The sequence below is a fragment of the Tasmannia lanceolata genome, unplaced genomic scaffold (genome assembly GCF_043159265.1).
Source record: "Tasmannia lanceolata isolate RefF3 unplaced genomic scaffold, GAP_Taslan_0.1 ptg000005l, whole genome shotgun sequence".
NCBI classification, from domain to species: domain Eukaryota; kingdom Viridiplantae; phylum Streptophyta; class Magnoliopsida; order Canellales; family Winteraceae; genus Tasmannia; species Tasmannia lanceolata.
Genome location: NW_027518682.1, coordinates 15,113,801 through 15,141,468, shown reverse-complemented (window position 1 = coordinate 15,141,468; position 27,668 = coordinate 15,113,801). Strand labels below are relative to the sequence as shown.

Below are 27,668 nucleotides of genomic sequence, written 5' to 3'. Positions count from 1 at the left end.
TTGTGTGAGTTCTACCCGGGTCCCAACAAGTGGTATCAGAGCCGGGGCATTGCAACCCCGATGTACCCTCGAGGATGGAGAAAATCCCAAGGAAGATCTCGTAGTTCCCACGTTACTTCCGCATGGAGGGGGAGATTGTTTGAGGTTCCACACTAAAACGAAAGATCCCACATCGGAAAACTGAATGGATGTCGAAGGGCTTATAGGGACTTGGGCACCCTCCCCCTTAACAACTGGAGTTATTGAGTCAACTCGGACTCAAGCCCTCATCGAGCTCATAGTCAAAATTATGACTTTTTCCCTCAAGCCAAACTCCAACGCCCAGATCACCCTGTAGCAACCCTAATGCTCTTCTGAGTACAGGTTTTTTCGCATGGTTTTAGTGCACTTCTCAATTGTCGATAAACAGAAGCAACAGAAAAGAAGGGAGACATCATTATCTTTAAATCCATAAGCATTATTACCAGAATAATACGAGTGCAAAACAGTAGAAGTTCAAGCATGAAAAGATTCAGCTTCAAACAATGATAGAAAACACAATAACATAGTACTTCAAATGACAGTCTCAAAACAGTTAAAAAGACTCACTAGATAGAAGGCACATACCTACGTAACACACCAGTAGTGGCTTCCCCAGAAGGCCACAATTATCCTGCATTCGGCAGAGAAATGAAAGAGACTAAGAGATGTCTAAGGAAAATAAAATGAAAACAAAAGCAAAAGTAAAGGAAAGGAAAGGACTATTTAAAAATTTCTTGAACTAAGGACACGTTTGACAAACATGAAAAAAATATCATGAAGTATTTGTTCACCCAAGATGAGAGATGCATGAAAAAAAATCATGAAATATTTGTTTACCTAAGGTGAGCGACGCGTAGGGGGCTGGTGACAGACAGACTTGAGAGGGCGGTGACTGAAGAGAGCATGTGATGGGGTTGGAAAACAGAGAATTAAAATTCCAAGTTTAAAATAGTTTTTTTTTCTCCTGTTTTCAACCCCATCCCATGCTCTCCTCACTCATCATCACGTCAAGTCTCACTCTATCCCCCTCTTGCACTAGATAAACAAATATTCCTACGAAATTATTTTTATGGTTGCCAAATATGTCCTAAAAGAAACTTGGATTCTAATTTTTATTATCTCCACTGTGACAGGAAATTCAATGAAATAAAGCTTCAGAGGTATCAAAGGAATAAAACTTGGTCACAATTTTCTTTAATTGAAAGAAACCTTTATGTGTTCTGATTTTTATTGTCTCCACTACGAGAGAGGAAATCAAATGAAAAGAAACTTCAAAGATATCTAAAGAATAAAAACACATGTTCGCAATTTTCTTCTATCGAAAGAAATTTTTCATTTTTACTGTGTACAGATTTTTAAATATTTATTTCAATGACCCTGCATTCAGCAAGGGAAATGAAAGAAGCGCGTAAATATTTGGAAAGACATGGTCAAAATTTAATGAACTAAAAGAAAGAAGATATTCTACTTTGGAATTCTACTCTTTTCATTTCTTTCTACTTTAAATCATGATCTGTTGAGAGCTACGGCAATGTGAAAACTTACAGTAGGGGACAATCTTCCATTTTTGGTTATCTCCTTTTGCCCATTCCCACAGCACAAGAATGGTTCCATCACGTACCCCTCCATGGTCCTTGTCTCCATGAAAAGCATCCAAATTCAAGCGAATGTTGTTGACCATTCTTACAGCTCTGAAGCCGTTGCCTGTATCCTTGCTCTCTGTCCACAGTACTGACGCATCCAAAACATTTGGATTGTAAGGAGTAAGCTGAACCTGTGACATTTGTTTGACCACAACGAAAAGAAACCTCATGATCAACCATCAACAAATTAAGAGACATGGCTTCTTGTGAGCCATAAAAGAGAAACCTAAATAATAACATAGGATTCGCATGAATTGCAGATCTTATACAAGAAAAATAATGAGAAAGTAACAGATGCCATCGTTTCTTTTATTAAAAAAAAAATCTATACCAAGCTGTAAATTAGGGAAATAGAGGATGAAAAGAAGTGCAAGTCGCACGCGCGCGCACGCACAAATGATATAGGCACAACCATGTTTTGATGATAGGCAGGAACTCAACTTGTTGCATATCCTTTAACTAGCTGTCAAAGGCTGCTAACAGCTTTTTGGGAATTGTAAGTTGTAACAGCTGGTTAAGCATAAAGAATAAGGTGAGTTCACGCATAATATCAAAATATGGTTGTGCTGATATCATTTCCATATATATTATAGGGAATAAAACAGTTATTTTTGACTGAAAATAATGTCATACAACTGAAACATCATATAATAAATAAAGAAAAAATTGATAGATGCCCATTATTCTTTCACTCTAAAATATAGAGCAGGCGGTAATTATAAAAAGAGTGATGACATCTGCACTCCCCAAAAGCTATCAACAGCTAATGAGCAAAGTTTAAAATAAAAAAGACTGGTGCCAATTTGAAAACAAGAGAGTGTGGATATCATCTCCCATTGAAAAAATAGGTTATGAACACCTGAACCGTAGCAAAAACTGTCAGTGCAGGGTATGATGGTAAGACAGACAGAAATTTGACAGAAACTATGATCATACACATGTTTCATAACATTAAGTGAGTACACCAATAGCTTCCACTATATGTGAAGATTACCAAGTATAAGATGCCCAAAAGGTCTTTGACCAAGGCCTTATATAGAATTTCAACCCTAATCATTGTACAACAGTTTCACCCAAATGCGGAAATTATATGATTTTCAAATGATTAAAATACACTTGCTTTGTGCATCAAGGACACCATGGCAGATATTATTTAGGGGCCCTTCGGGCCCTCATTGTAACCACAGGGGACCATAGGAATATAAATGGGATAGAATCCAAGACAAAATGTAACAGAACCCCATGGAAGAAAAGAAAAACTAATTATAATCTTTAAGTAATGTTTGTATGGTGATTTGAAGAACTCCGTTGGGATGTATCCATCTCTCATTTGATGTATCCAACTCTCAAAGGACATCACCGTTGGGAGAACTGCATTCATCACACTTAACTACTGACCCTTACGAATGGACACCCACAAGCTCGTTGGTATAGTGAATTCATCACCGTTGGTAGAACTGCATTCATCACCTCTGTGATATAGTGCTAAGAATTCGACCATTGCATGTTCAACCATCTCATCACTGGTCGCACTGATTCACTTTTTGGCAAATTTCAACAAAAAACGATGCTGTCGCACCTTGTCTAGTGCCCTATGCTCAATGTCTTACATCGTGACTGTGTCCCAGACCTAGGTCATGCAAGCGATCACTGGATGAAATAGCCGTGATGCTTGTTCACTTTCCACTTGGCTCGCTGGTATAAATTCACACAATTACCACATATGCAATTAATGCTCAATGAGGCTTTTGGGGTTTGGTGGATGACTAGCAAGAGAGCGACTCTTTTGAGCAAAGATAATGAAAATTTATTGAAAATTAGAAGAGATCAACAACATGAACCAGAGTTTCATAAATATGCAGTTCACTGCACATTAGAGTGGCTGTTCAATAGTGAACAATATATCTAATGCCCAACATTGAACATAAAAATTTGCATACATGAGATATTACCAGGACAACCCCTGCAATTTGAGTCCAAAAGAGACCAAGTGATGAAGGGACAAAAATGAAACACCTTCTCTGTAAAGCCCATTGCTTCTCAGAATTCTGCATTTGTTCCCCCCTTTGAAAAGATGCTGCTAACTTCAGTTTTGGGGGAGATTCAATCAATTCCGAATTATCAACCAGAACCGAAATTATGATAGTGTCGAAGAATGGCACACAGACAATGACAATGGCCACCATAGTGGGAAACCCAATCATTCTTGTTGGAAGTTGTTAGTGTTATATGCCCTCAAATCCATCATAGACTATAGTGTTGAAATTTTTTCTATTAATGGATTGTTCTGCTAAGTTCTTTTGTATACAAATTATATTATCTCAACAGGGGTGTTGTTTTCGTGACACATTAGATGTGTACAATAGGGTTCCATAAGGAGCATAGTATGGGTTCCATGCCAAAGACTTCTAAGGTCTTAGGCAGGAGATATGGAATTCAGTTCACTGTACACAACTGGGATGAGGCAGGGGCTCTCATTCTGTGGTAGTTGTCAATTGTTATGCCACCACTCAGGTGGGGTGACCTATTTCAGTCACTGGAGTGAGACTTCAAAGCAGACTATGCATGTGAACTGGTAGATACACATTGAACATAGCATATTTAAATGGAACATCATGTGGATGTGTCTTGAGGATATTCCAGAGGCAGGGTACTAATGGTCCTTACACCTGAGCGGTCTATGTAACCCTGTGGGCCCACATCATTACTTTGAGGTCTCAATCAGTGATTCCTAATATGGGCTATACCTGGGGGCTTCAGGTGATGCATTGAACTCATGAATCATAGATGCCCAGCATGGGAACCACCACCCCTTCTGAGGATTGTAGTTGGAGGTAGGACCACCATAATTTGTACTTTATAAAATTGGCCCAGTGTGTTTGATAAAAGAGTTTTACAAATATTTCTAAATGATATAGTGTATATACAGTGAGCAAAAAGGATTTTTTCAAAAGCTTTCTCTAAAGTGCAAATTGGCATGTGGGCCTCACAGAATTTAGAAGACACTTATATCCACCCCCTAAGATGGTTCACTTGTATTTATACCATGGTTTAAGGACAATTAACAAACAGAAAAGAAAGGGCATAATAGAATTATCATATATGGGATTAAATTGTGTGTCGGGCATGTGGGCCCTAACCATCATAGATGGATGCTCCAGTATCAACATTTATTAGTTGAAAAAGGAGAGAGAAAATTCGTGGGGCATGAATTTGTGGGGCATGGTTGCTCCATAGGACTAGCAGTTCAAGTACAGCTTGGACTCGTATCCCCATAACCCATTGCCACTACAAGTATATCCACAAGCACTGGCAATCCCTTATTCCTTGTTCCCCAACTTCAACCTCTCGGACCTTCACAAGGCTTTTGGATGATCAAGCCTTTGCAACACTTCTTCTCTTTACTTAGCTCCATCATAGACCGGGTCAACATCATCATTCTCCTTGGCTTTATCATCAAAGACCTGCCACCAGGACTTCAACAGTGGGTCAAGCAGTCTCGGCACAACCTCAGAACAACTGGGTCAACATTAAGTGTTTTCATTGTCAAGCTATGGGATACTATCTCTTCAGGGTGCCCAATGACAAGACAGCAATTGTGTACTTATGAAGATGAAGAAAATGGGTATGAGGAGGAGCCACCGGTCCCTGATGAGGATATCAAAGAAGTGAATGACCTTACGGCCGACGACACCCAACGAGAGTGTTTGGTTTCAAGGAGGTTATGCCTTGCACCGAAGCCGGAGGAGGACTGGCTTAGGCACAATATCTTCTCGACCAAGTGCTCCATCAATGGGAGAATTTGCACTCTCATTATTGACCCGGGAAGCTATGAGAAAGTCATCGCACAAGAGGCGGCAAAGAAGCTAAACTTGACTCTAGAACCGCATCCAAAGCCATACAAGCTACTCTGACTTAAGAAAGATAACGAAGTCCAGGTGAACCATTGTTGTTTTGTGACCTTTCTGATTGGTGAGAGATTCTGTGACCAGTCCTAGTTCGATGTTGTTCCTATAGACACTTGCCATGTTCTACTTGGATGGCCATGGCAAAATGACCGCAGAGTTATATATGATAGGTGAAAAAATGTCTACACCTTTATTAAGGATCGGCAGAAAGTAACCCTTCTACCCCACAAAGGGGACGCTATCAAGACAGTGCCTGAGAAAAGGAATACCTTTCTATCGAGGGCCGAATTTGAGGAGGTCATGAAGGACTCCGAGGTCAGATTTGCAGCAGTTGCTGCTACTTTTGCCGCAGATAGCGTTGGAGAGGGGTTAGAGACACTACGTCCTTAGGTCAGCCAGGTAATTACAGAGTTTGAGAATGTTTTTCCATAAGAGCTCCCGCCATAGCTGCATCCGATGAGAGACGTGCGATACCATATCGACCTTTTTCGAGAGGTCGCATTGCCTAATAAGGCTGATTGCTGCATGTCTCCCAAGGAACATGAGGAGCTCCACCGACATGTGAAAGAGTTTCTTCAGATGGGATTTGTTCGAGAGAGCATTAGTCCGTGTGCTATACCAGACAACTGGAGAATGTGCGTAGATAGTCGTGCCATCAACTGCATCATCATCAAATACTGATTCCCAATTCCTCGGGTAGAGGATATGTTGGATCAGTGGGGCCATGGTCTTTTCTAAGATCGACTTGAAGAGCAATTATCATCAAATACAGATTAGGCAAGGTGACAAGTGGAAAACGGCATTTAAGACCCGGGAGGGACTATTTGAGTGGTTATTTATGACGTTCAGACTATTAAATGCGCTAAGTGCATTCATGAGGGTCATGAACCAGGTGTTTCGACCTTATATTGGCTGTTTCGTTGTCGTCTATTTTGATGAAATCCTCATCTACATCTGGAGTGCCACATATCATCTAGGTCATCTCCAAGCCGTCCTAGGGATGTTAAGGGGTGAGTAATTATTCACCAATTTTAAGAAGCGCATATGAATGGCCCCACAGCTTATCTTCCCGAGGTATCAGATTTATGTGGCTGGTGTTTGTCTAGACAATGAAAAGGTGGCAGAGATAGTTGATTGGCCTACACCTCAGAATGTTCATGAGGTGCGATCTTTTCACGGATTGGTAACTTTTTACCAGCGCTTCATCCAACGGTTCAGCATCATTATGGGACCAATCACTGATTTTATGAAGAAAGTTGATTTTGAATGGACCCTGGCAGCCCAACGAGCCTTTAAGGAAATTAAGGCATGTTTGACATGTTGCCTAGTTTTAGCACTGCCCTACTTCACTAAAGTATTTATCTAAACAATAAAGTGTATAGATATTGGAAGGAGCTCCCGACTAAATCTAGGGGTACTGTCAGATGGGATGCTTTGGGAATTCCAAGTATTCGATGTAGGTACTTTTCTGGGTACGGAGGTAAGGTGTAATTTTTACTCACATTAATAAAATTTAAGGTACCCGCCCGGGTTCCTAGATTAAAAAAAGTATTTGAGGTAGACTGTGATGCCTTGAAGGTCAAAATTGGTGCAGTCTCAAGTCAGGCGTGGAGACCAATTGGGTATTATAGTGAGAAGCTGGGAGGAGCTGCACTTAGATATTCTGCATATGACTAGGAGCTCTTCGTCGTTGTAAAAGCTATATACCATTGGCGGGCATTATTTAGTCCAGCGAGAATTGGTATCTACTCAGACAACCAAGCACTCTGGTATCTCCATGGGAAACAGAGATAAAATGCCAGGCATGCCAAGAGGGCTGCTTGCTTGTGGAGTTACTGATAGGGCAGGGCTGTAATTAGAGGATGAAGGGGTGTTGTGACAAGGGTAGTACGAGGGAACCACAATCACCATAAAGAATGGTTGTCAAATGGCCAAATCTATGAGTTGTTGGGGTGACATGTGGCAAAGGGGGACCACAAGAAAGCTAGTCAAGAGGCTGTTGGGGTGACATGTGGCAAAGGAGGATCACAAGATTGCCAAGAGTCAACTGCTGTTGGGGTGACATGTTGGCAGGGCTGTAATTAGAGGATGAAGGGGTGACATGTGGCAAAGCTAGTCAACTGCCAAGAGTCTTGGGAGCAACATTTGACATTGGAGGAACACGTGGGAGCCACCAAGGAGTGACACTTGGAAACACATGATAGGCCAAGAACCCCTCCCTCCCTATATAAATAGAGGTGAGAGGTTTCATTTCAGACCACTTTTGGTGAGTGCAAAATTTTGAGTGAGTGAGAGGGAAAATTCCTTTGTGGTGTTCGGAGTCTTGAGGATAGGGGTGCAACCCGAGTCGGGTTCAACCTGAAAAAAAACAAAAAAGCCAGCTCAGGTCGGGTTGAGTTTTCCCAGCCCGGGTTGAGTTCGAGTTGGGTTCAGGTTGGAAAAAAGAGTTCCTAGGGTCGGGTTCGCCTCAACCAGACCCGAGTTGGACCTCTACTTGGGGAGAGTTCTTGAGGGACAAATCAAGCAAGGTGAATCGAGGAATCTTTTGGTTGTGCAAGACATCCTCCCTTCTTGCTTTACAGCGTTTTTTCCAGTTGATGGTTTCTCCTTAATGCAATTTCTCATTGCATTTTTTTTCTTCATCAACTCTGTTACCTTTTAGAGGGTGAGCCTTGGCAAACGGTAAGGTTGCTCCATTGTGACCTGGTGGTCACGGGTTCGAGTCACGGAAACAGCCTCTCTGCAAAGCAGGGGTAAGGCTGCGTACATCTAGCCCTCCCCAGACCCCGCAATGGCGGGAGCCTCGTGCACTAGGCCACCCATTTTTAACTGTGTTACCTTTTCTGCCATTTCTCTTTCATTCTTCACTTATGCATATCTTCTTCTATTCCTTTCTTGCTTTGAAGCAATTCATATTAGAACCTGTGTAAACTAGTGACAGTTTAGCAAGTTACTGAGATCCTTTACATCACCCAATGAACCAGCATCCACACCATGTCAACTTTGCAAATGGCACATTCACATGCATGGACAATGGCCCTGACATAGAGTGAAGATACTACCTTAGCCATTTGATCAGTGGCATGTAAATTCAAGGCCAAAGAATGTCCAGCACCCACATTCAATAAGCAAAATCCTAACAATCACATCGTAAGGAATAATGGACCACAACTTTTCGAAAAAAAAGGGGAATAATGGACCACAAGTTGCCGGTCTTTGGGTCTATGGCATATTGAGCAATCAACATGATTGCTTACCAAAATAAAAGTCCTGATTGTGTATGGTGGGGAAGGCAAGTTGCAGGGAATCATGATTCTACAAGTCAAAACTAGCATCAGCAAGTCATAATAGCATCTCCCCAAGATTGAATGCGGATGGTATCCTAGAAATATGACCAAAAAAAAAGGAAGAAGAAAAAACAGATACCCACCTTCTCTTCAAGATCATTTGAGTTTGGTCGGCCATTAAGATCGAAAAAGTCAGGTAAGAATGCCTACTATATTCTATAGATATTAAAATGAAAATAAAGAAGTAGGAAAAAAAATTACATGTTATAATAGCTTTTATACATAAAACACAAATGAAAGTACTCAGCATGGATCATCTCCAAGAAACAGTCCAACTTTCTTTAATTCAAAAACTTATATCAAGCTATAATTCGGAGAACCAACAGGAAGCAAAGAAGAAATATAGGTTAAAAACATCTATCGAACAACTAAACCCACAACACAATAGTTTGTAGGGGTGTTCAATCAGTTATAACCGAGCTGAAATAACTGAAATTTGATAAACGAAATAATTTCGGTTATCAAATTTCGGAAACCGAAACCGAACCGAATTTTACGAAAACCGAACGAAATAATTTCGGTTATCAAATTTCGGAAACCGAAACCGAACCGAATTTTACGAAAACCGAACCGAATAGTGATAGAAAAAGACAATAAAAAATCTATTTGGACGGTTTGATCGGAGGGCTATGATCAATCTATCGAAACGGTTTTTTAGGCACAACCTATTGAAGTTGTGATCAATCAAATGGATGGTTTGGATCATCCTACGGAGTGCCCATACACTATTTTTTTGAAAAAATAATGTTTATTTTTGGTTAATTTCGGTTATTTGGTTAACCGAATTTTTTTCCCAAGATAACCGAATAACCGAATTAACCAAAAATGAAAACTGAAACCGAACCAAACCGACCAAATCAATTCGGTTCGGTTAATTTAAAACCGAATAATGAACACCCCTAATAGTTTGATGTATGCATTTGCTAGAATAGGTTGTAGATTCAATTCCTACTATGTCCTCTTTTAATATAAATAAATGGTTGGGACTCTACTCAATTTGGTCGAGGCTTTTTGCCTCAACCTAGAGGACGTAGGTTCGATCCCAGCTTTCTATCAACCACAAAGAAATGAAACACTATTAAGATCCAATACACTTCTCTAACCACGGAAATAAATAAATATGAATTGCAGATAAACATCTCCTAAATTTTTAAAAAAGTGAGATTAAAGTATTTGAGGAAATAACAGAATGAAAAGAGAAATGAAAGGCAGAGATACACATGAAAAAAAAAAACTGGGGTTAATTAAACCCATTAGATCTAAAACCCATAAGATCCAGAGAACTTCCCACTGCCCAGACAGATCCATCACTTTCTAAAAAATCATATGAGAAAGGCCTGAATTACAGATCTTACACCCAAATATTATCAAGAAATAACGGGGCTTGTTCCATTAACTCTTCATTTTGGATCAAGCTTTCATTTAGATTTTAGAGAAACAAAAGGTGGAAAAGGGATATTTATCCCTATGATTATAAACATTTATTTATTTTCAGTAAATCATGTAATCTGAGATAGGCTAAATGAACCATTATTTCCACTAAAGCTCCCACTTTTTAGATTGAGGTTCTTTTCTGAAAGACACACCATGATTTACATTGTTGAATGTAGAATATAAACTTACTGGCTTGGTGGCTCCAACGGAGTGCTTTAAGGCCTGACCAGTAGCTTTATTCACCAACGCAAAACTAGGAAAACTCTCTTCATCCTTCACTCTCGTGCTGTATTTCTCATCTTTGAACCAGTGCTGCAACCCAAAACCATATTTAGGGTAGAAATTAAAAATCTAATCATATGAAACTCACTAGATACAAAGAAAAGAGACCGAAAAAGAATAAAAGGCAAATATTTTTTCTGTTGGGTAAGTGCAATATTATCCATAGGTGCTAGAATATACTATATCATCATGTATTAGATCAGATCTTGATCTAGAAAGATCTTACCATAGGGATTTAACCTACAATGAAGGTTATATTTGCCCTTCCATTGCAAATTTGCCTTACAACAAGAATAATAGGGAAAAAAAACCCTAAAACCCCAGATGGAAAACCCTAAAACCCAAAACCCAGATGAAGAAAACGAGAATCCGACAGGAAAATAATAGAATTCAAGACCTAGATGGAAAACCCTAAAAATCCAAAACCCAGATGAAAAATCCAAGACCCAGATGAAAAAACCAAAACCCTAGATGCAAAAGAGCAGGAATTCATGCCTGAAAATCGTCCTTTGGATCTGCTCGTGCAAGAACAACTTTCCCATCTCGGATGGAAAGCGAGTAATTCGATTCTGCCCGGCAAAAAACCCTAACAGTGGGCTTCCTCGAAATCTCAGAATTCTCATGGCTGATATGATGAAAAGCAGAAGAGAAAGGATTATGACGATGATGACCTTCTGGTTGGGTCTCATGAGAAACATGTTGGACGGAGGAATAAGCAGGTTGAGGAGGGTAATTTGGGGATTCTACCCCATGAGAAACATGTTGGACGGAGGAATAAGCAGGTTGAGGAGGGTAACTTGGGGATTCTACCCCATGAGAAACATGTTGGACGGAGGAATAAGCAGGTTGAGGAGGGTAATTTGGGGATTCTACCCCATGAGAAACATGTCGGACCGAGGAATAAACAGGTTGAGGAGGGTAATTTGGGGATTGTTGGGGAAAACCAGAGGAGTTGAAATTAGGAGGTGGGGGTTGGGGAGGGTAATTTGGGGATTGTTGGGGAAAACCAGAGTAGTTGAAATTAGGAGGAGGTGGAGGGTAGAAATCAGGCCTTTGATTTTGATGGGTTATTGGGTATTGGGTTTCAATTTCATCTCTTCTATAGTCTGGCTGATGACGTGGAGGTGGGTATTGTTCTTCTTCTTCTTCTTCTTCTTGTTTGTGATGATGGTGGTGTTTGTTATGCCCAAATGGGAATTCCATGATGGTGTGAGAGATTGGATGAAGTTGGAGGAGGGAAGGGGATTTTAGGGCCTTAAAAAAGAAAGAGTGGGTGTTTTGTGAGGAAGGATTAGGGCAGCGTAGAACAGGTGTGATTAGATGAATGGTGTGATGTTGTTTTCAATTTCCAAAATGAGTGAAAAGATGCCGTTTAATGACAGAGAATCCGAGAAAGTCTGCTTTTTTTTTCCTTTTATAGTCCAATTAAGTCGATGAGTCCAAGTCCACTCTACACGGGCGATACAATCTCTGGGTCCCCCAGGGGGTACCTATGTGCGATCGAGACAGTTAATGTCTTCATATGTTAGGCCCAAAATCGGTAACAGATGAGAGAAAAGAGCTGATCTGGCGACTGACCCGAAGTTGTAACTTCGGATGAGCCCTTCGACACTCAAGTCAGTAATGGGCAAGGTTTTAAATTTCGTTCCTCAACGAAACCGAAATTCCGTTAAAAAAATATGACAAAATCTAAAAAAGTAATATTTTATCTGGCCTGAAATATTGGACTTCGGTCGAAATTTAAAACCTTGGTAATGGGCAATGATAAAGAGGAAACCAAAGCTAGGGATGATGATTCTTTGGGATTCGGTCTCCTACCTTGGCATTTGTGAAGGCTATTTATAGTGAGGGCCCTGGCCATTAGATTACCCTTTTGCCCCTGGGACGGGTGTCAGCTTATTAGTGGGCCATCTTTTGGGCCACGTGTCGACAGCTGATTGGGGGTTACTTTTTATACCCCATCAGTAACCTATCCAAGTAGTGAAAAACCCCAACTTGCATGTGTTTGGAATCCGATTACGTTTGTAACTATGGGAAGTGTTACTATCCAAGTAGTGAAAAACCACCCCAACTTGCATGTGTTTGGAATCCGATTACGTTTGTAACTATGGGAGTTCTGAGGATTCTGTCTCTCACATGGTACTCTCTCTCTGTCTCTGAACTCTGAACTCTGCTACAATTTAACCTGCCATCATGGTCTGTCCTTTTCTGTGGTGCTATAAACTAAGAAGGACGAGAATAAACAATGCAAGCCCACATGTGGTTTGTTCGGTGGTGGACATGCCAATAGTTTTTTGCTTAGCTTATACTTTTAAAATTTTTTGATGGGTAAGCTGGTAGCTTATACTTGAATGGAAGTAATTTTGGGGTGAACCATTTTAGAGGAATCTACTTTTCCTGCATTAGTTTACCCTCGAACCAGTGACTACATGTTGTCGGCGTAATTGTATAACTCTTCTGGGCCATCCGGGCTCAAGAAGATTTTGGGGCTACAACCTATCTATGATGAGGTCCACTAAACAAATGATTTAAATCATCAAAATATGCAAGCCCCCTTGCATGATCCATTCTTAAGCGTAAGATCGATTGGAAAGAGAGAGCATGTTGGGACTTGAGAGAGAGAGAGAGAGAGAGAGAGAGAGCAGCTTATTCTGTATCAAATTACTACCTCTATGGGGTATGCGACTTACCTCACTTACAGGTAAATGATGGGTGAGGGGTAAGTCGTGTCCCCCTCACTCATGATGTATAAGTTGTATGACTCATGACCACTAGAACAACCTCCACTTTTCCAGGGTGGGGGGGGGGGGAGATTAAAAGAATGTTTTACTCCCACTAGAATCGACCCTTATGCACATTATTGTATTTCTTTTTGTATTTGGACATACCGAAAGAACAATAGGTTTATGGTGATCAATTTACTTTTATTCGATCCCATATTGTACACGGAATGAAGCTTCCAAAGCGTTAAGAGATTGAGAAAGGCCCTGGTGTTTATTATTCTTTTTTTTGTTGTTTTTTGTCAAACTCTATTCTTAGACTTTTTCTAATTTTACTTCACATGTCCTTTTCTATTATATCAAGTAGGGGATCTAGCATGTAATTGTTTGGTGGAATAATTGACAATGAATCTAATGACTGAGAGCATGCAATGTTTAAGAGGCGTGTGATAGACATGTGCATCATATCAAGTAGGTGTTCTTCCCTAAAAGGCCTATTAATGCAATTGACTGACACTGTTGTTGGCTTCCTTCATGTTTTGGGTTTATTGACTACTTATTATCCTTTGTTAAAGCAATTATTAGAATTATTTTCAAAAATTGTTCTCCACAGGCAACCAATGGTAGAAGAATCGTAGATCTTCGTAATCGCCTGATTATAACAAGTGATTGAATTGGTGATTGGTAACTTCTGCTTCTTCGATGCGTTATATCACCGCATTTCCAAGTTATATGTGATTTGGGGTTTACCTTGGATTACCCATGAACCCCAAATCAACCATTTTAACCATGTCCTCGATAGATTGTTTGGCCATTGAATATGGGTCATTGAATGCATATGTCCGGAAGGATCACCCGATGATAACAATATATAGGCATTGAAACATCCAAGGCAAGGGCTATCACATCAATGATTTGGATCAATCATAGTAGACCCCCATATGTATGATTGAAAGTAGGAAGCATGCTAATAAGATGCATCCAGGATGTGTGATCACTCTCCGGTAAATAAAATAATGATACCAAGATAGGCTTGGTTTAGGGTTGTCGCGAACCTACTACCTAATCATGTTATGTACTAAAACTGAGTATTAAACTAATTTTGTGAAGAAAATAGATGTATTTTTTCATAAAGAAATGGTTACATATGTGTTGTCAGATGATGCATGAGGAACAAACCTTAGTGAGTTCTCGTAAGGGTGGACCACATGGTTCTTCCTAGTAGCTCTCAATTATGAGACTGTTTCACCTCTGTTGCCACTAATTGTGTAACCCAAACCCATACGGGTGTGGTTCTCTGGCTTAAAGTCATGGGTATGCTCCCCATTGACATGAGTTTGGATCCCTGGGGCTTACCCGATGTGCGTGGTTTACGGGTGATTGAGTGCAACCGTAGGGAATAGTCCCACCCTAAAGATTAGGGTGGGGAGATCCTATAAAAAAAGGGCAGCCCAGTGCAAGAGGCTCCCGCCATTGGAGTGCGGGTCTGGGGGTATCCTATGTCATAAAAAAACAAAAAGTGTGTCACCCAAAAACAGCTCATTGACTTTTTGGGAAGGCATAGATTAGTCCAACTAGAAAGCATGTTTTTTAATCACAGCCTTCACAAATTAAAGAAGTGAATACCCTGGTTTCAGGCCACGAACTTAGACGCATAATTGTTAAGGTCTATAAAAATAAACCTAGTAGCTCTTTAGAGCGAAACCCTAAAATGACCTGATGGATAAAGAGGTCGGGATCATCCAAGCATGGTGAGGTCAATGTCAATGGGTCCGACTTGTGCTTACCAGTCCTATCAAAGAAACCTGGGGGCCCAAAAAGTGGCTGTTAGAAAAGAGCCTAACAACCACCATGGAGATCAACTAGCAAGATTCTATAAGAATGTTTCGATTCATGAAAGTCATCAGGACTCATATCATACATTTAGCACGCGTATTTAGCAAGTAGGGCCATTGATTTGATGGGAGCTGTCACGGAGCAAAACCTTTGGGTTCGGTCCATGCCGAGATTCCATTCGCAAGATTGAGGTGTACGAAGAAGGAATCACTTCAGCCTTTTCGTTGCAGAAAAACCCTTGTAGCTTAGGGTTTTGTTTGGCATTTGGGTGCCACTTCAGCAAAACCCCTTGTTTTGTTGCCAATATAGCATGTCTGCTCATGTGTCACTCTTGTCTCCTCCCAAAGAAATCCAACTCGTTACCTTGTAGATTAGTGGTATAAGTAGTAAATAAGGAGGACACAAAGGGTTTGATCTACCAAGGATTTACTTGGTAGAATAGTGATAATTAGTGTTTGGTTGCCAACCTCGTAGAGTAATGAGACGAGGTGTCATTACCAATACTGAAAGAGGAGAGACAGTGGGAAAAGAGAGAGAGAGAGAGAGAGAGAGAGAGAGAGAGAGAGAGAGCATAATTCTACTTGCCAAAATATTCCTTCTTTTTAGATAACTAGGAAAAATGCATGTGCGTTGCACGTGGGACCCAAATATCAGTTCAAATAGTGCAAAATGAAGTGACAATCTAATATTGGAGTTGATTAAAATGAACAATTACCTATGATCTATTCATATAATAGGAAAAACAATATTACTTTACCTTTTACCGAAATTTTCATCTGAAACCGAAACGTCCACATTTCTAAGACGATCGAAACTTAAATTGAAATTTAAAATCTTGCTCTCAAGCATGGTTTGAAATTTCGACCGAAATCCAAATCTGGTCAACCCGAAATGGAATGAAATTTCGTTTTGCCTCGAAATTTTATTCCGAAATTTAACAGAACTTTCAAAATTTTCGATTAAAATTTCATTTCCCCCCAAAAATCCCGTTCCGAAATTTAAGGAATATCCCAAAAAATATGGATTTTATCACTTATTTAATATTACCCTGAAATTTCGGCCAAAATTACTGAAATTTTGACCGAGTTAAAGTATCTTTTAAATTGATTTTTATGGATTTCGCCTGTAATCCGACTAAATCAATGAACGACTAATTTTCTCATATAGAATTTTGACTGAAATTTCGGGATATCGATATAGGCTGATCCTAGCCCTCCAATCAATAGAGGTTTCCATAATTGTTGTTCCTCTTGAGGTGCTCGGAATCTGTCAATATTTTACAAGTGTCCTGCATGAGTAATATAAAGTAGTTGTTTCGTCATTGTCATATGTCTTTACCTCTTCTTGGTAATTTTTTTCGTAATTGTCATAGACAGGTACCCTGTGTAGGTACTTTTCGTATGTAGATTATGATTTTATCCTAAAGAAAGTAGTTAATATCATAACTTATTATTAAAGAGAATAGGCATAATACAGCAGGGATATAGATGGGATTTTTGGCAAAGGGTGGAAGAACTTAACCCACGATTTCGCCTTTATATATAGTAGTTAGATTTTGGCTTAGAAGGTATAAGTAGGAACAAGGGTGCCACATAACCAGACAATCAATAATTACCTTTGAATCTGCCGAACTTGTCGAACCACGGCTTATTCTAGCATGCCCATGCACACAACATCGGCCATGGTGCTTGGGGAATGCATCCATACGATCCGACAAAAACTACCAATCCTAAAGAGGAATGATGAGCAACAACACAAGCTGGAAATTACACAAGCAAGGAATTAATATACTCCAGGGGTTCAAAAATTCATTCTACTGTTTTGGAGAAAACTCTAATATGACACGTGAAATGAGCCAAGCTACTTCAACCAAGTGAAAGAGCCAAGGCTCTCTTCACAAAGAATATTCCAAAAATTTACTTTATTTAAATATATCTTTTCCTTACGCATGTCATTACATTGGAGATAGCCAAAACCCAAAAATAGAAACCATAAATGCTAACTTAAGATTTAAACAATTCCATCTAAAGCAACACAAATAAAAGTTAGCAACATTACTAAAATAAATCTAAAATAGAAATCCCTTAATAAGCATATACCACATCCGCAAATCGTCCGTAATTTCGTCAAATCACGTCCAAATCGCATGATCTTGGGCTCATTTGATAGGTAGTCGAAAATTGTTTGCAATGATATCAAAATCAAGCCATATAGACAAGATTTGATTCCTAAAAAAATAGGCTACAACCAAGACGACAAAAACAAAGTTAAAGAATAAGGGACGTGTTCCACGCCGCATGTTCGATCTCCATCATCTGCCCCTTTCGAAGAAAAATCAACTTAGAGTTTAGGTCATCATCTTCCAAATCTAATTATTTGTCCCAGAAGACATCATATAAACAGTGTTTCATTGACCTTCTGTTCTTCCTTGATTTTGTCATCCCTTTGTGATCCCTTGCATGATGCTTAGCAATGAGAAGGGCTCTCAAAGGCCCTCATAGATACATGGGTATCTTCCTCATAGATGCGGGCTTCGAGTGACGCTAACTGTATGTGAAAGACTCAAATTGTTGTAGGGGTTGCCCGTTCACCGCAACTAGATTGTGCGACATTCGATGAAGGCGACTTCTTCATCTCGACGTGCATGTTTTGAATATACCTTGTGCTCTGATGTAGGGACGTTGAGCAGCAACATAAGATGAAAATCACACAAGCAATGACTAAATATACTCGTGGGGATTTGAGTTGAAAATCACACAAGCAATGACTAAATATACTCGTTGGGATTTGAAAAGCCCAGACCACAGTTTTGGAGAAAAACTCCAATATGACACATGAAAGGAGCCAAGCTCCTTCAACCTCTCTTCACAAAGAATGTTCTAAAAATTTTACTTTATTCAAATCAATCATTTCCTTCCTCATGCCATTACATTATATAGATGGCCAAAACCTAAAACTAGAAACCCTAAATGCTAACTTAAACAATATTAAATCATCCATCTAAAGCAACACAATTAATAAAAGTTAGATACATTACTAAAATATACCCTAAAATAGAAATCCTACAATAAGCATTTATCACATTAAAAAATTGTCCATAAATTTGTCAAATCAAGTTCACATCCCGTGATCTCGGGGTCATTAGATATGTGATATAAAAACATTTCTAATGATACCAGAATCAAGCCAAATGAACAATATTTGATGCCTAAAAAATAAGATACAAATAAGATGACAGAAAAATAAGTTAAAGAATAAGGGATTCGTTCCACACCACGTGTTCTACATCAAATCCACCTACGATATGGATCTTTTTAAGCACCAACAAGTGGATAATTACAATGGTCTCGTGGTCTAACTAAGCCACACTCGGTATAATCTCAAGTGTGAAGATGACATTATCTTCATATTTGTAGTCTATGCATGCACCAAGTACAACATCTGGTAGAATGATTTAATCTTAGCGTCACAGGGTCACTCCAATCCATTGTGTGGGATTGGAGATTTCAACTTGGTTTTTATCTCATACGGAGAACAGTGGTCAACGCCTGCCTCACAGTATTTTCAGGAATCATTTCCTGGGCATGTAATTTATGCCTACGACATCCAATCGACCCAGGGACCGTTCACTTTTTAGGCCAATGATTCAAATTTCAAGGCTGTTTAAATCGCAATAACTTTCAGGTATGGAATATATGTTAGGTGAGACCCCTTTCACATCATGTTGACATCATATGAGTAGCTCAATGAAGCTTCTGTGAACATTATCACCACCGAGTCTTAAGAGTCCAATTTTATTTTGTTTTACGATATATAGCTATTAGGTAGAGTTCGTTTTTTACTGGAATCTAGAAATAAGTGAGAAGAGTTTTTTGTTTATTTCTGACTTACTTGGTTGAGATTGCTGTGTATATAAGGAATTTGATATGAATTGAAAACATGACAGTGCATTCACGTTTTTTGCAAAATTACTTGTCCCACACGTATTTGCAAAAGCAAATCTTTTCTATGTATTTTCAATAGTCGCATTCTTCTTCAAGATTACCAAAGAAGTTTGCAGCTTCTATAGAGTTTCTCAAAGTAAGCTCTTTTCTAGCACCAAAACTCATTGGTGGTACAAATCTATTTCAAGCCGAATTAAAGTCTTAATCAGAGAAGTCTACGAAAAGCCATATGAGACTCCAGTCACAGCTTTGAGCCTTCCTTTGGATGACCCTATACATAACATGACTTAAAAAAACTGTACTACTCATCGCATGCCCCTAACAATCTAATCAATGATTCTAAATGTATGGTTAAAAAATCACTATGTCATCTACTCTTAGGACCCTCCTCCCTCTCTCTCTCTCTCTCTCTCTCTCTCTCTCTCTCTCTACGTGTATCACAAGTGCCAGCAACCATTACTTGTAAAACGAGTGAGTACGATAGAGGTGAATATACACATGTACGGAGTAAATATTGTTGGTGTGAGGTGGGCAGGGCTAAATATAAGCATATATTTGAGATGAGGGGAGTGAAGAGTATCTGTATAGATGGAAAAGGAAAGGAAGCTATTTTTTTAGGTTTCGCATCACAAAAAAGCTGCAACAGTCTATGAGAGGGATAGATGGAGAACCCTAATTATTTGGGGGGGCCCTTCTACTACCCTTCTGCCCACTGCGAAGAAGGTACCAAGACATGGGGGGAGAGAGAGAGAGAGAGAGAGTTGAAATGAGTGGGAATCGGGTTAAAAAGTAGATACAGTGGGAATCGGGTTAAAAAGTAGATATGATGACTAGCTAAAGATGGGCTTTTCTTTGACAGCCACTCAACAGGTCAAACCTACAAGCTGCTATTTGACTAATGATCTAAACCCTACAATATATTGTTTTGGGATTTGCTAGGGTCCATCGCGAAAGGCATTTCAGGGCTCGTCTGTCGCATGTCCATTCACGAGGTGACTGGTCTGACCATAGACAGACCAGCCACGAAATTGCTTTTGCGATGGACGCTAGCAATTCCCTATTTTTTTTATAAGAGATTATTATCTTAAGGAAAATGATATCCTGACTGAGAGTAAGGCCGATGGGAGAGCCCAACACTGACAATGTGCCATGTGTACAGAAAATTCTATTTTTCGTTGATTTTTCTAAACATAAGGGAGGGCTTAAATTACTTGTGATGTTAATGGCAATAACCCATTTGTTCGGTTTCCTGCCCGTGCGAGCGGAAGAAAAAAGAAATCAATAATCCAAACACAATAGGGAACAAACCCCAAGAAGAAGCTCAATCTTCTCTACACAAAAGGTGTGATTTTTTATTCAATAAAAAAAGTCCCCCCACAAAGTAACATAAGGTTCTTTTAATAACCAAAATAAGAGTCCTAAAACTACTACTCCTAAAAAATAGAAAACTACTACTTTTAAACTGATGATAAAAGTAAAATTCCTAAACTATTGCCTAAAGTCTATTGATGATAATCTTTTTCTAACTAAAGAAAGGAAGTAGCAAGATATGTTGCTTCTCCAGAATATTGTTGCCGAATTCAGGAGATGTGCGCTGCATCACCCTGTCTTACTTTCGATCTCCCTAGCATTACTCCTATATTAATAAGAAAAGAGAATACATATTCACATCAATGGGGAGAGAGGAGCCGGAATAAAATGAGTCCCTCAGTGCTCCTGACTTAGCCAACCCATCTGCTAGCTCATTGGCACTCTTAGGAATATATGTAGACAAGAAAAGAACAAACCCTAATATTAATACATCCCCCAACCAAGAAAAAAAGTTAGCATTTGTGTTTCCACAATCTAATTTGATTCTAGGTTCAATTGTTTGGTAAAAATTTGAAGCCCCTAGATATGCAATCAAATAAGATATCAAAAAATTTCCAAAAAAGGGTCCTAATTAAATGACAACAATATATTAATACATGCCAACCGAGGAAAGTGAGTGAGCATGTGTTTCCATATATTGAGTTCAATCCAATTGGATTCTAGGTGCAATTTTTGGGTAAAGGATCGAATCCTCTTGATATGCAAGCAAATAGGGTATCAATGAATTGCCAAAAAAGGGCATATTTGCAAAATATTTCCGATTCCCGCTGAATATCATGATTTTGTTTTTTTATTTTATTTTTTACCGTTGGCAAATTGGCTTGAATTCGGGTTGGGAATAGAGTTGGAAAAAGTCAATCCGATTTCATTTAGACTTGGATTAGGGTTGACGCTGTTAGAGAAAAAATCAGCTAAACTGCCTCTTAATTTTAAATCAAATCCAACAGAGGCCTCAAACAACCCAACCCATATATAGGTAGTATAAGGTGTTGGTAATCTCTCTCTCTCTCTCTCTCTCTCTCTCTCTCTCTTCTAAAATAACCCACATGGATTCTCCAAGTCCAATGCCCACTTCCTCCATGAAAGAGAGAATAGAGCTCAAACACATGACACAAGAACGCATGACATGGACTAAAGATCTCCACACAATACTAAGTATGCAAGGAGGAGATGATGAAACGAGCTATGCCAAGAATTCCGAGGCCATGGCATCAGCAATAACTCTATCCAAACCATTGATTTTGCAAGGGATCAAATCCATGAAGCTTTTCGAAGGCGACAACATGTCATTGCGTATAGCCGACTTGGGTTGTGCAACAGGAAGCAATACGTTGGCCACAATTGAACTGGTGGTCGAGAGCTTGAGGAACCAATACCATAATGAGAAGGTTCATGAGCCCGAATTCGAAGCCTTCTTCTCCGATCTCCCTTCGAACGATTTCAATTCGCTTTTTCGTTCGTTGCCAATGGTGGAAGATAACAAGAAGCAGCGCTACTATGCGGCCGGTGTGCCGGGCTCCTTCTACCATCGTCTCTTCGCTAGAGGGAAGCTTCACATAGCTGTTAGCTTAAGTGCCTTACACTGGCTTTCTAAGGTGTTTTAGAGTTTATATCTTAATTTCTATACATTTTTTCTACTTTTTTCTAGTAGTTGATATTTTTTTATTATTATTGTTTCTATTGGGCTGGATGGGAAAATCAGCATACCAAATGGGATTTGATTTTCCTCACCTTTTTCTTTTTAATTGGGTAGGGTACGCAGTCAGTAAAAATTGCCATATTAGATGGTTTTTCTGTTCTTTCTTTTTTAATGTGGATATGCTAGAAGGTTTGTAACAAACACTATAATAGATTTGTATTATTCACATTCTTTTGATGGGAAAAAGTTAGTAACAAACACCATGCTAAATGGGTTTTCTTCAGTTTCTTTGTTTGGGTGGGGATATTATTTTTCTTTTAATATTATTTTCTTATTCATTTTACTCGCTTTAATATTTTATTTTATTTTATTGTGGAGTGTGTGCTTTATTGGAATTGATAGATACCAGAGGGAGTGTTGGATAAGAGATTACCTGCTTGGAACAAAGGGAGAGCTTGGATCGATAGTGCGAAGGAGGAGGTGATCGATGCTTACGCGAAGCAATCAGCGGAGGATTTGAAGGCATTCTTACAATGCCGAAGAGAGGAGATTGTGGAAGGTGGAATGTTGTTTATATTGATGGCCGGAAGACCCGGCTCGCAGCCGCCGGAGAACCAGTTAGGTGACCCTGTGTCAAGGGCCAAGCACCCCTTCACCAACTCTATGGATCAGGCTTGGGAAGACCTATTAAATGAGGTGTGTATTACTAATTATTTGAGAAGCTCAAATTCAATGCAAAGCCTTCCCACCACCTTAAAACTGGCATGAGACTCCACATCCTCTTGCTTTTTCCTTTCTCTCTTGTCTATCCCACCCCTCATAAATACATACACACACATTTTTGGTTAATTTGATACTTTGGAGGAGTTTCTTCTGTGGGAATTTCTCTTCTCTTTGTTTGTGAAACCCCTTTAATTTCATGATTGTCAAATCCCTTGACTCACCAAATCCAAATGACCTTTTGACTTGGGGCTGAACCTTGATTGTTGCATTTATTTATTTATTTTCCTTTTACTTGTTTTATGGCACTGTGTGTGGTGGTACCAAGTTTCTTTTTTTACATGCATTATCAATGTTCAATTGCTAACCTTTTGTTTTGGATTCCCAATTGGCCTTTAGATCTAGTACTATACCTTAAGCCGTTCTATCTTATCTTTATTAAAAAATCTCTTTATTTCATTAGTAATTTCTCATATTATTTGTCGTAATTTTTTTTAAGCAAATGAATATTTCACTGATTTGAGATTTATTTTTTCATTGTTTTGATGCTTTTTTCTTAGGGATTGATTGATGAGGAGAAAAGAGACACGTTTAACATCCCCGCTTATATGAGAAGCATTGATGAGGTTAAGGCAGCTTTCGATCAATGTAACGGGTTCAAGATCCAGATATTGGAGCACCATAAAATTGCTGAGCATTCAAAGGAGAAGCAAGAGGAGTGGATTAGGGATCCGGTATCCTATGGTCAATTCAAAGCCAACCTCGTTCGAGCGACTATGAAGTCCATCTTCGAGGCCCACCTCGGGCCCGATCTATCAGAGGAGTTGTTCAAGCGATTCGAGAGGAGGGCCGCAGGGGACATAAACATGCTTGATAAGACTAGCTTTTATGGTGTTATTGTGGTGTGTGCAATTAGGAAGTGAGATACCCTGGTAAGGAAAAAGTTTCCCTTGCTAGAATAGAGAGAGGCTAGACACACCAACATTGATTCTCATCCTAAAACAGTTTCATTTCTAGCTAAAGATTGCACTTCGGGTTAGTGATTAATTATGAGTTTATAAAAATCTACTAATAAGAAATACAAATAAAAAGAGCTTTTCCTGTGTTCATATATCTACCTAAATGAAACAACTTTATTTCTCAAACCATAAAGAGCAATACATTTTGGTTGTTCTACTCTTACATACCAGTCCCTGATGAAGAGTGTGGTACTCCACCTTTGGCATTAGTCACACATTACAACCAGTGTAACATCACCATCCAACGAATGGTGAAGGTTATAGAACACAGAGATATTTCCATATCAAATCAGAGGAAATCATGACCGAGCAAGACGTAACGATCACCGACATGAAAAGGAGCCATTTAACGTTGATCAGTCCGCACGTTGCAAATTAAATTGATGAGCTGGTAGTTCAAGTGAAGAAGTCAGTGTACTCATTATCAAAATGATCAGATTCCAAGGGCTCCGTGAATGGAACCCAAGGGAGGATAGTTTGGAAATGCAAAACTTAAATGTTTCTAAGCTTACCCAAAAGAGAAGCTAAATCCTATGGTGTAGAGATATGGTACAGAGATAAGATTGGTAAAAGAGATGCTTCACTCATGTACCTTCCCCACCTTATAACTTAGAGTCAACTGAAATTTGGAGGGCCCAAAATCCCATAGATGGACTGGAACTTGTATCTCATTGGTTTCCCATCGAATGTAATCTTAGAAGTCAATCAAGTCATCTAGAATATGATCCACTATAGGTTACTTTGAAGGCGGCCTTTATATGAAAGGCATTTCTTGCTATGATTGGAGCCTAGATAGTTGGAATGACACCCACATAACATGATTTAGACTTCATAGATTGTTGGAAGTCATACCACCTCATTGATTGAACTTTCCAAGCATGTTATCTTGGGGCAACAAATCATTGAGAGCTTGGAGAGTTGGGAGTCACACCAAAGATTTAGTGCCTTTAGATACAGGTATATAAAATCAGTCATTAAGTCCACTTTGGTTTCCCTCAATTGAGCTAGATATAAGAATCTTATAACCATTATTTGCATATGTATCAAGATATAATAATATATACAAATAAAGATCATATGATAATAAATTTTAGGAATTTCCAAAGAGACCATTATTTGTTTGGGGTCACATCGGCCCATTGATTGATCGAACTCTCCAAGCATGTTATCTTGGGCCAATAATTCCACCTTCCAGACCTAATTAGTGTGCATAACCTTGTCTTTTAGTCACTAAACTTGAACTCAACCTATGCATACATGTCAGTATACAGGCCAGACTGGATGGAATAGTAACATGGGATCCAGGGTGATGGAAAAGGGAATAGGGTCCCATGAACTAGTATTTGCCAGGGTGGATATAACATTGACTTGGGTCCTACGCCTCTCATAAGCCACCAATATGTCATGGGTGATGCAGAAAATATATGGCGGTTCCACTTCCATGGCTAAGTACTTGAAAGGGAGATTTATACCAACAAGTGCTAAATTTGTGGCTACAACATTGTTATATTTGTGTACCTACATGAAATCATTGAATGTTAGCTCAGATTTAAATAGACATAGTAAAGAAAACAAGTGAGAATGCCACTTCTTGGCTACATGTTACATGTACAACTTCCAATGTGAGGGGCCTCACAAATAATTCCTGAGTTTTGTAAGATGGTTATATGACAGCCTAACTTTCTATTATGAGGGCTTTCTCTTTCACATTTTGTTGAGAAGAGAGAGGTATACATGTGGATGGGGAAGAAGTCATGGGGTTCGTTTGTTGACCAGTCAATCATTGCCAGCCTTGAGGCTCGAGCGCGAAAAGCAGAGTTTGGGGGGCCTTACACTCTATCAGCCATCACATCGGATCTGTTATTCTGAGCCCATCCCTTAGCTTGTAGAGGCAGACCCAGCAGTCCTTTTTATGCCCTATCTTGCATGTGACATGTCGAGGGAAATCGAGAGAGAGAGAGAGAGAGAGAGAGAGAGAGAGAGAGAGAGAGAGAGTAGATTTTGGATATGGGTTCGGGGGTTTAGAAATGAAAAGGTCTAACACTAGGTTTACCAAGCAAGAGTTAGACGAAGGGAAAATGCTAAAAAGAAGGTCATGTCACTTTTAGGCTACTTCATAAAAGATAAATAACGAAGGGAAAATGCTAGGAAACTTTTTTCCCAAGATTTTTTTTACTGCAATCCAAATAGGGCCTTATCTTACGTATGGATGGGACCGAGATCATGTGGGTTGTCTTATGGCGTTCTACAAGATCAACATAAAGTTACTTTTACGATCAATGATAAAAGACAATTTTTGGATCCAAGATGGGCACTAGGGGGCCTTGTATGTGGAATCAAGGTGCTCTCAACGGCAATTGGTTGACGTAGCCATGGCTCATTAGAAAGGAGCATAAAAGTGACTTTTTGTTTAGACCATCCTCTTGTTGTATCACACTCTCTAAATAGAACTTGCCTTAGCAAGAACTTCTACAAACGAGCCTGATATTTCATTTCTTGACAAACCCAAAGCCATCCTAGAAAAAGAATAAGATCAGTTAAAGCTTCTAGGCAAAAGAACATTGTCCTTAGTGTGATTTTTAATGGTCTTCTTCTTAGGCAACTGGAGTAGGTGGTCCTATGGATCGAGTTGGCCCATAGCAGTTTCTAGGTGGGCTCTTAATAATCCACCCCCACCCCCCCGCACACGATATGCCATTCAAAGTATTGCATTTATAATGGCACTAGAAATGCCAGTAGATGAATATGTACATGGGTTCACTTTCAGCAGATTTTGTCTTCATTCATGAGGTGGCTGCTCTCTCACATGCAACAGCCCATCCGCAAAATGCCTTCGGCGATGGTTGCTAGCAAATCCCTAATATAAAATATCACCAACAGATAACTTCAAAAGTTATATATTTTATCTAATCTTATATGCAAATGGTTTTGAATTTAAATATGATTATTTGCAAACTACAATTTATATATAGTTCTACAATTAAAATAATCTTATTTGCAAATAATTAAGGATCAATTAAAGTTGGTGGCATCCAAAGAGGCAGGCCCTTAATTTATTTATTTTTCCTGCATATCCCTGATGGAACAGTTTTTGTATATGATTCTGCACATTGGTTTGAGTTATTAGTCTGTGCCTTCTTTTATGTTCTTCTTTATCCTTTGGAGATTAGCTTCTCCACCATCCTCTTTCTCTTGTTTATGTTTGTTCCATGTGAAGAAAATTAAGAACAAATTAAATAAGAGAACCTGACATAATGAAAAATGTTTAAATCTATGGGTGTCGTCACCGCTTCTCTTTTAAATTAATTATCTATAAGACTAACTGTAAGACTTGGGACTTAGATTGTGTCATCTACTTGACCCTGTATTGGTGGAAATCCTCTTTACTCTTCACGTCTTTTCCCTATTCGCCCACAGGAAAGGGAGACTTTTCAAAGGAATAAAGCTAAGCCAACAAAGTTTTTTTTGAGTTAAAAGGCATATATTAATGGTGGGTATGAAAGTTTGGAGCCAATCATAACTTAGAAATCTTCTTCACAATAAAGAAATAGGAAAAATGATTTTTTTTGAGGTGAAAGAAACCACGGGAAGATGCGAAAGTTGTCACTTTCATTTGAGGTTTCAAAGATTATTATATGTAGCATGGAAGTATATTGGAATCCACTTTTAAAGTCCTCCCCTATCTCTTCTTTATTTCATGTGGATCCTAATTTTCCTACACAATAAGAGTATAATACGGGTTTTATTTTAATAAGAAATTAAGAACATATATTTGATAGAGGTA

At 39.1% G+C, this 27,668-nt stretch overlaps 2 protein-coding genes across 2 annotated transcripts; one reads left to right on the top strand and one right to left on the bottom strand.

The window, feature by feature from the left end:
• Nucleotides 1–436: 436 nt before the first annotated feature.
• On the bottom strand, nt 437–12,012 carry LOC143877653 (uncharacterized). Its single transcript, XM_077379827.1, has 4 exons — nt 11,131–12,012; nt 10,543–10,665; nt 1,567–1,795; nt 437–652 (listed from the first exon to the last, which is right to left on the bottom strand). Coding segments are annotated over exons 1-4 (1,062 nt in total). The 5' UTR covers nt 11,839–12,012; the 3' UTR covers nt 437–650.
• A 9,165-nt stretch (nt 12,013–21,177) lies between these two features.
• On the top strand, nt 21,178–23,974 carry LOC143876690 (gibberellic acid methyltransferase 2-like). The gene is made up of 3 exons (XM_077378377.1): nt 21,178–22,101; nt 22,548–22,841; nt 23,426–23,974. Exons 1-3 carry the CDS (start codon nt 21,553–21,555, stop codon nt 23,786–23,788), a joined length of 1,206 nt encoding a protein of 401 aa, XP_077234492.1. The 5' UTR covers nt 21,178–21,552; the 3' UTR covers nt 23,789–23,974.
• Nucleotides 23,975–27,668: the final 3,694 nt, after the last annotated feature.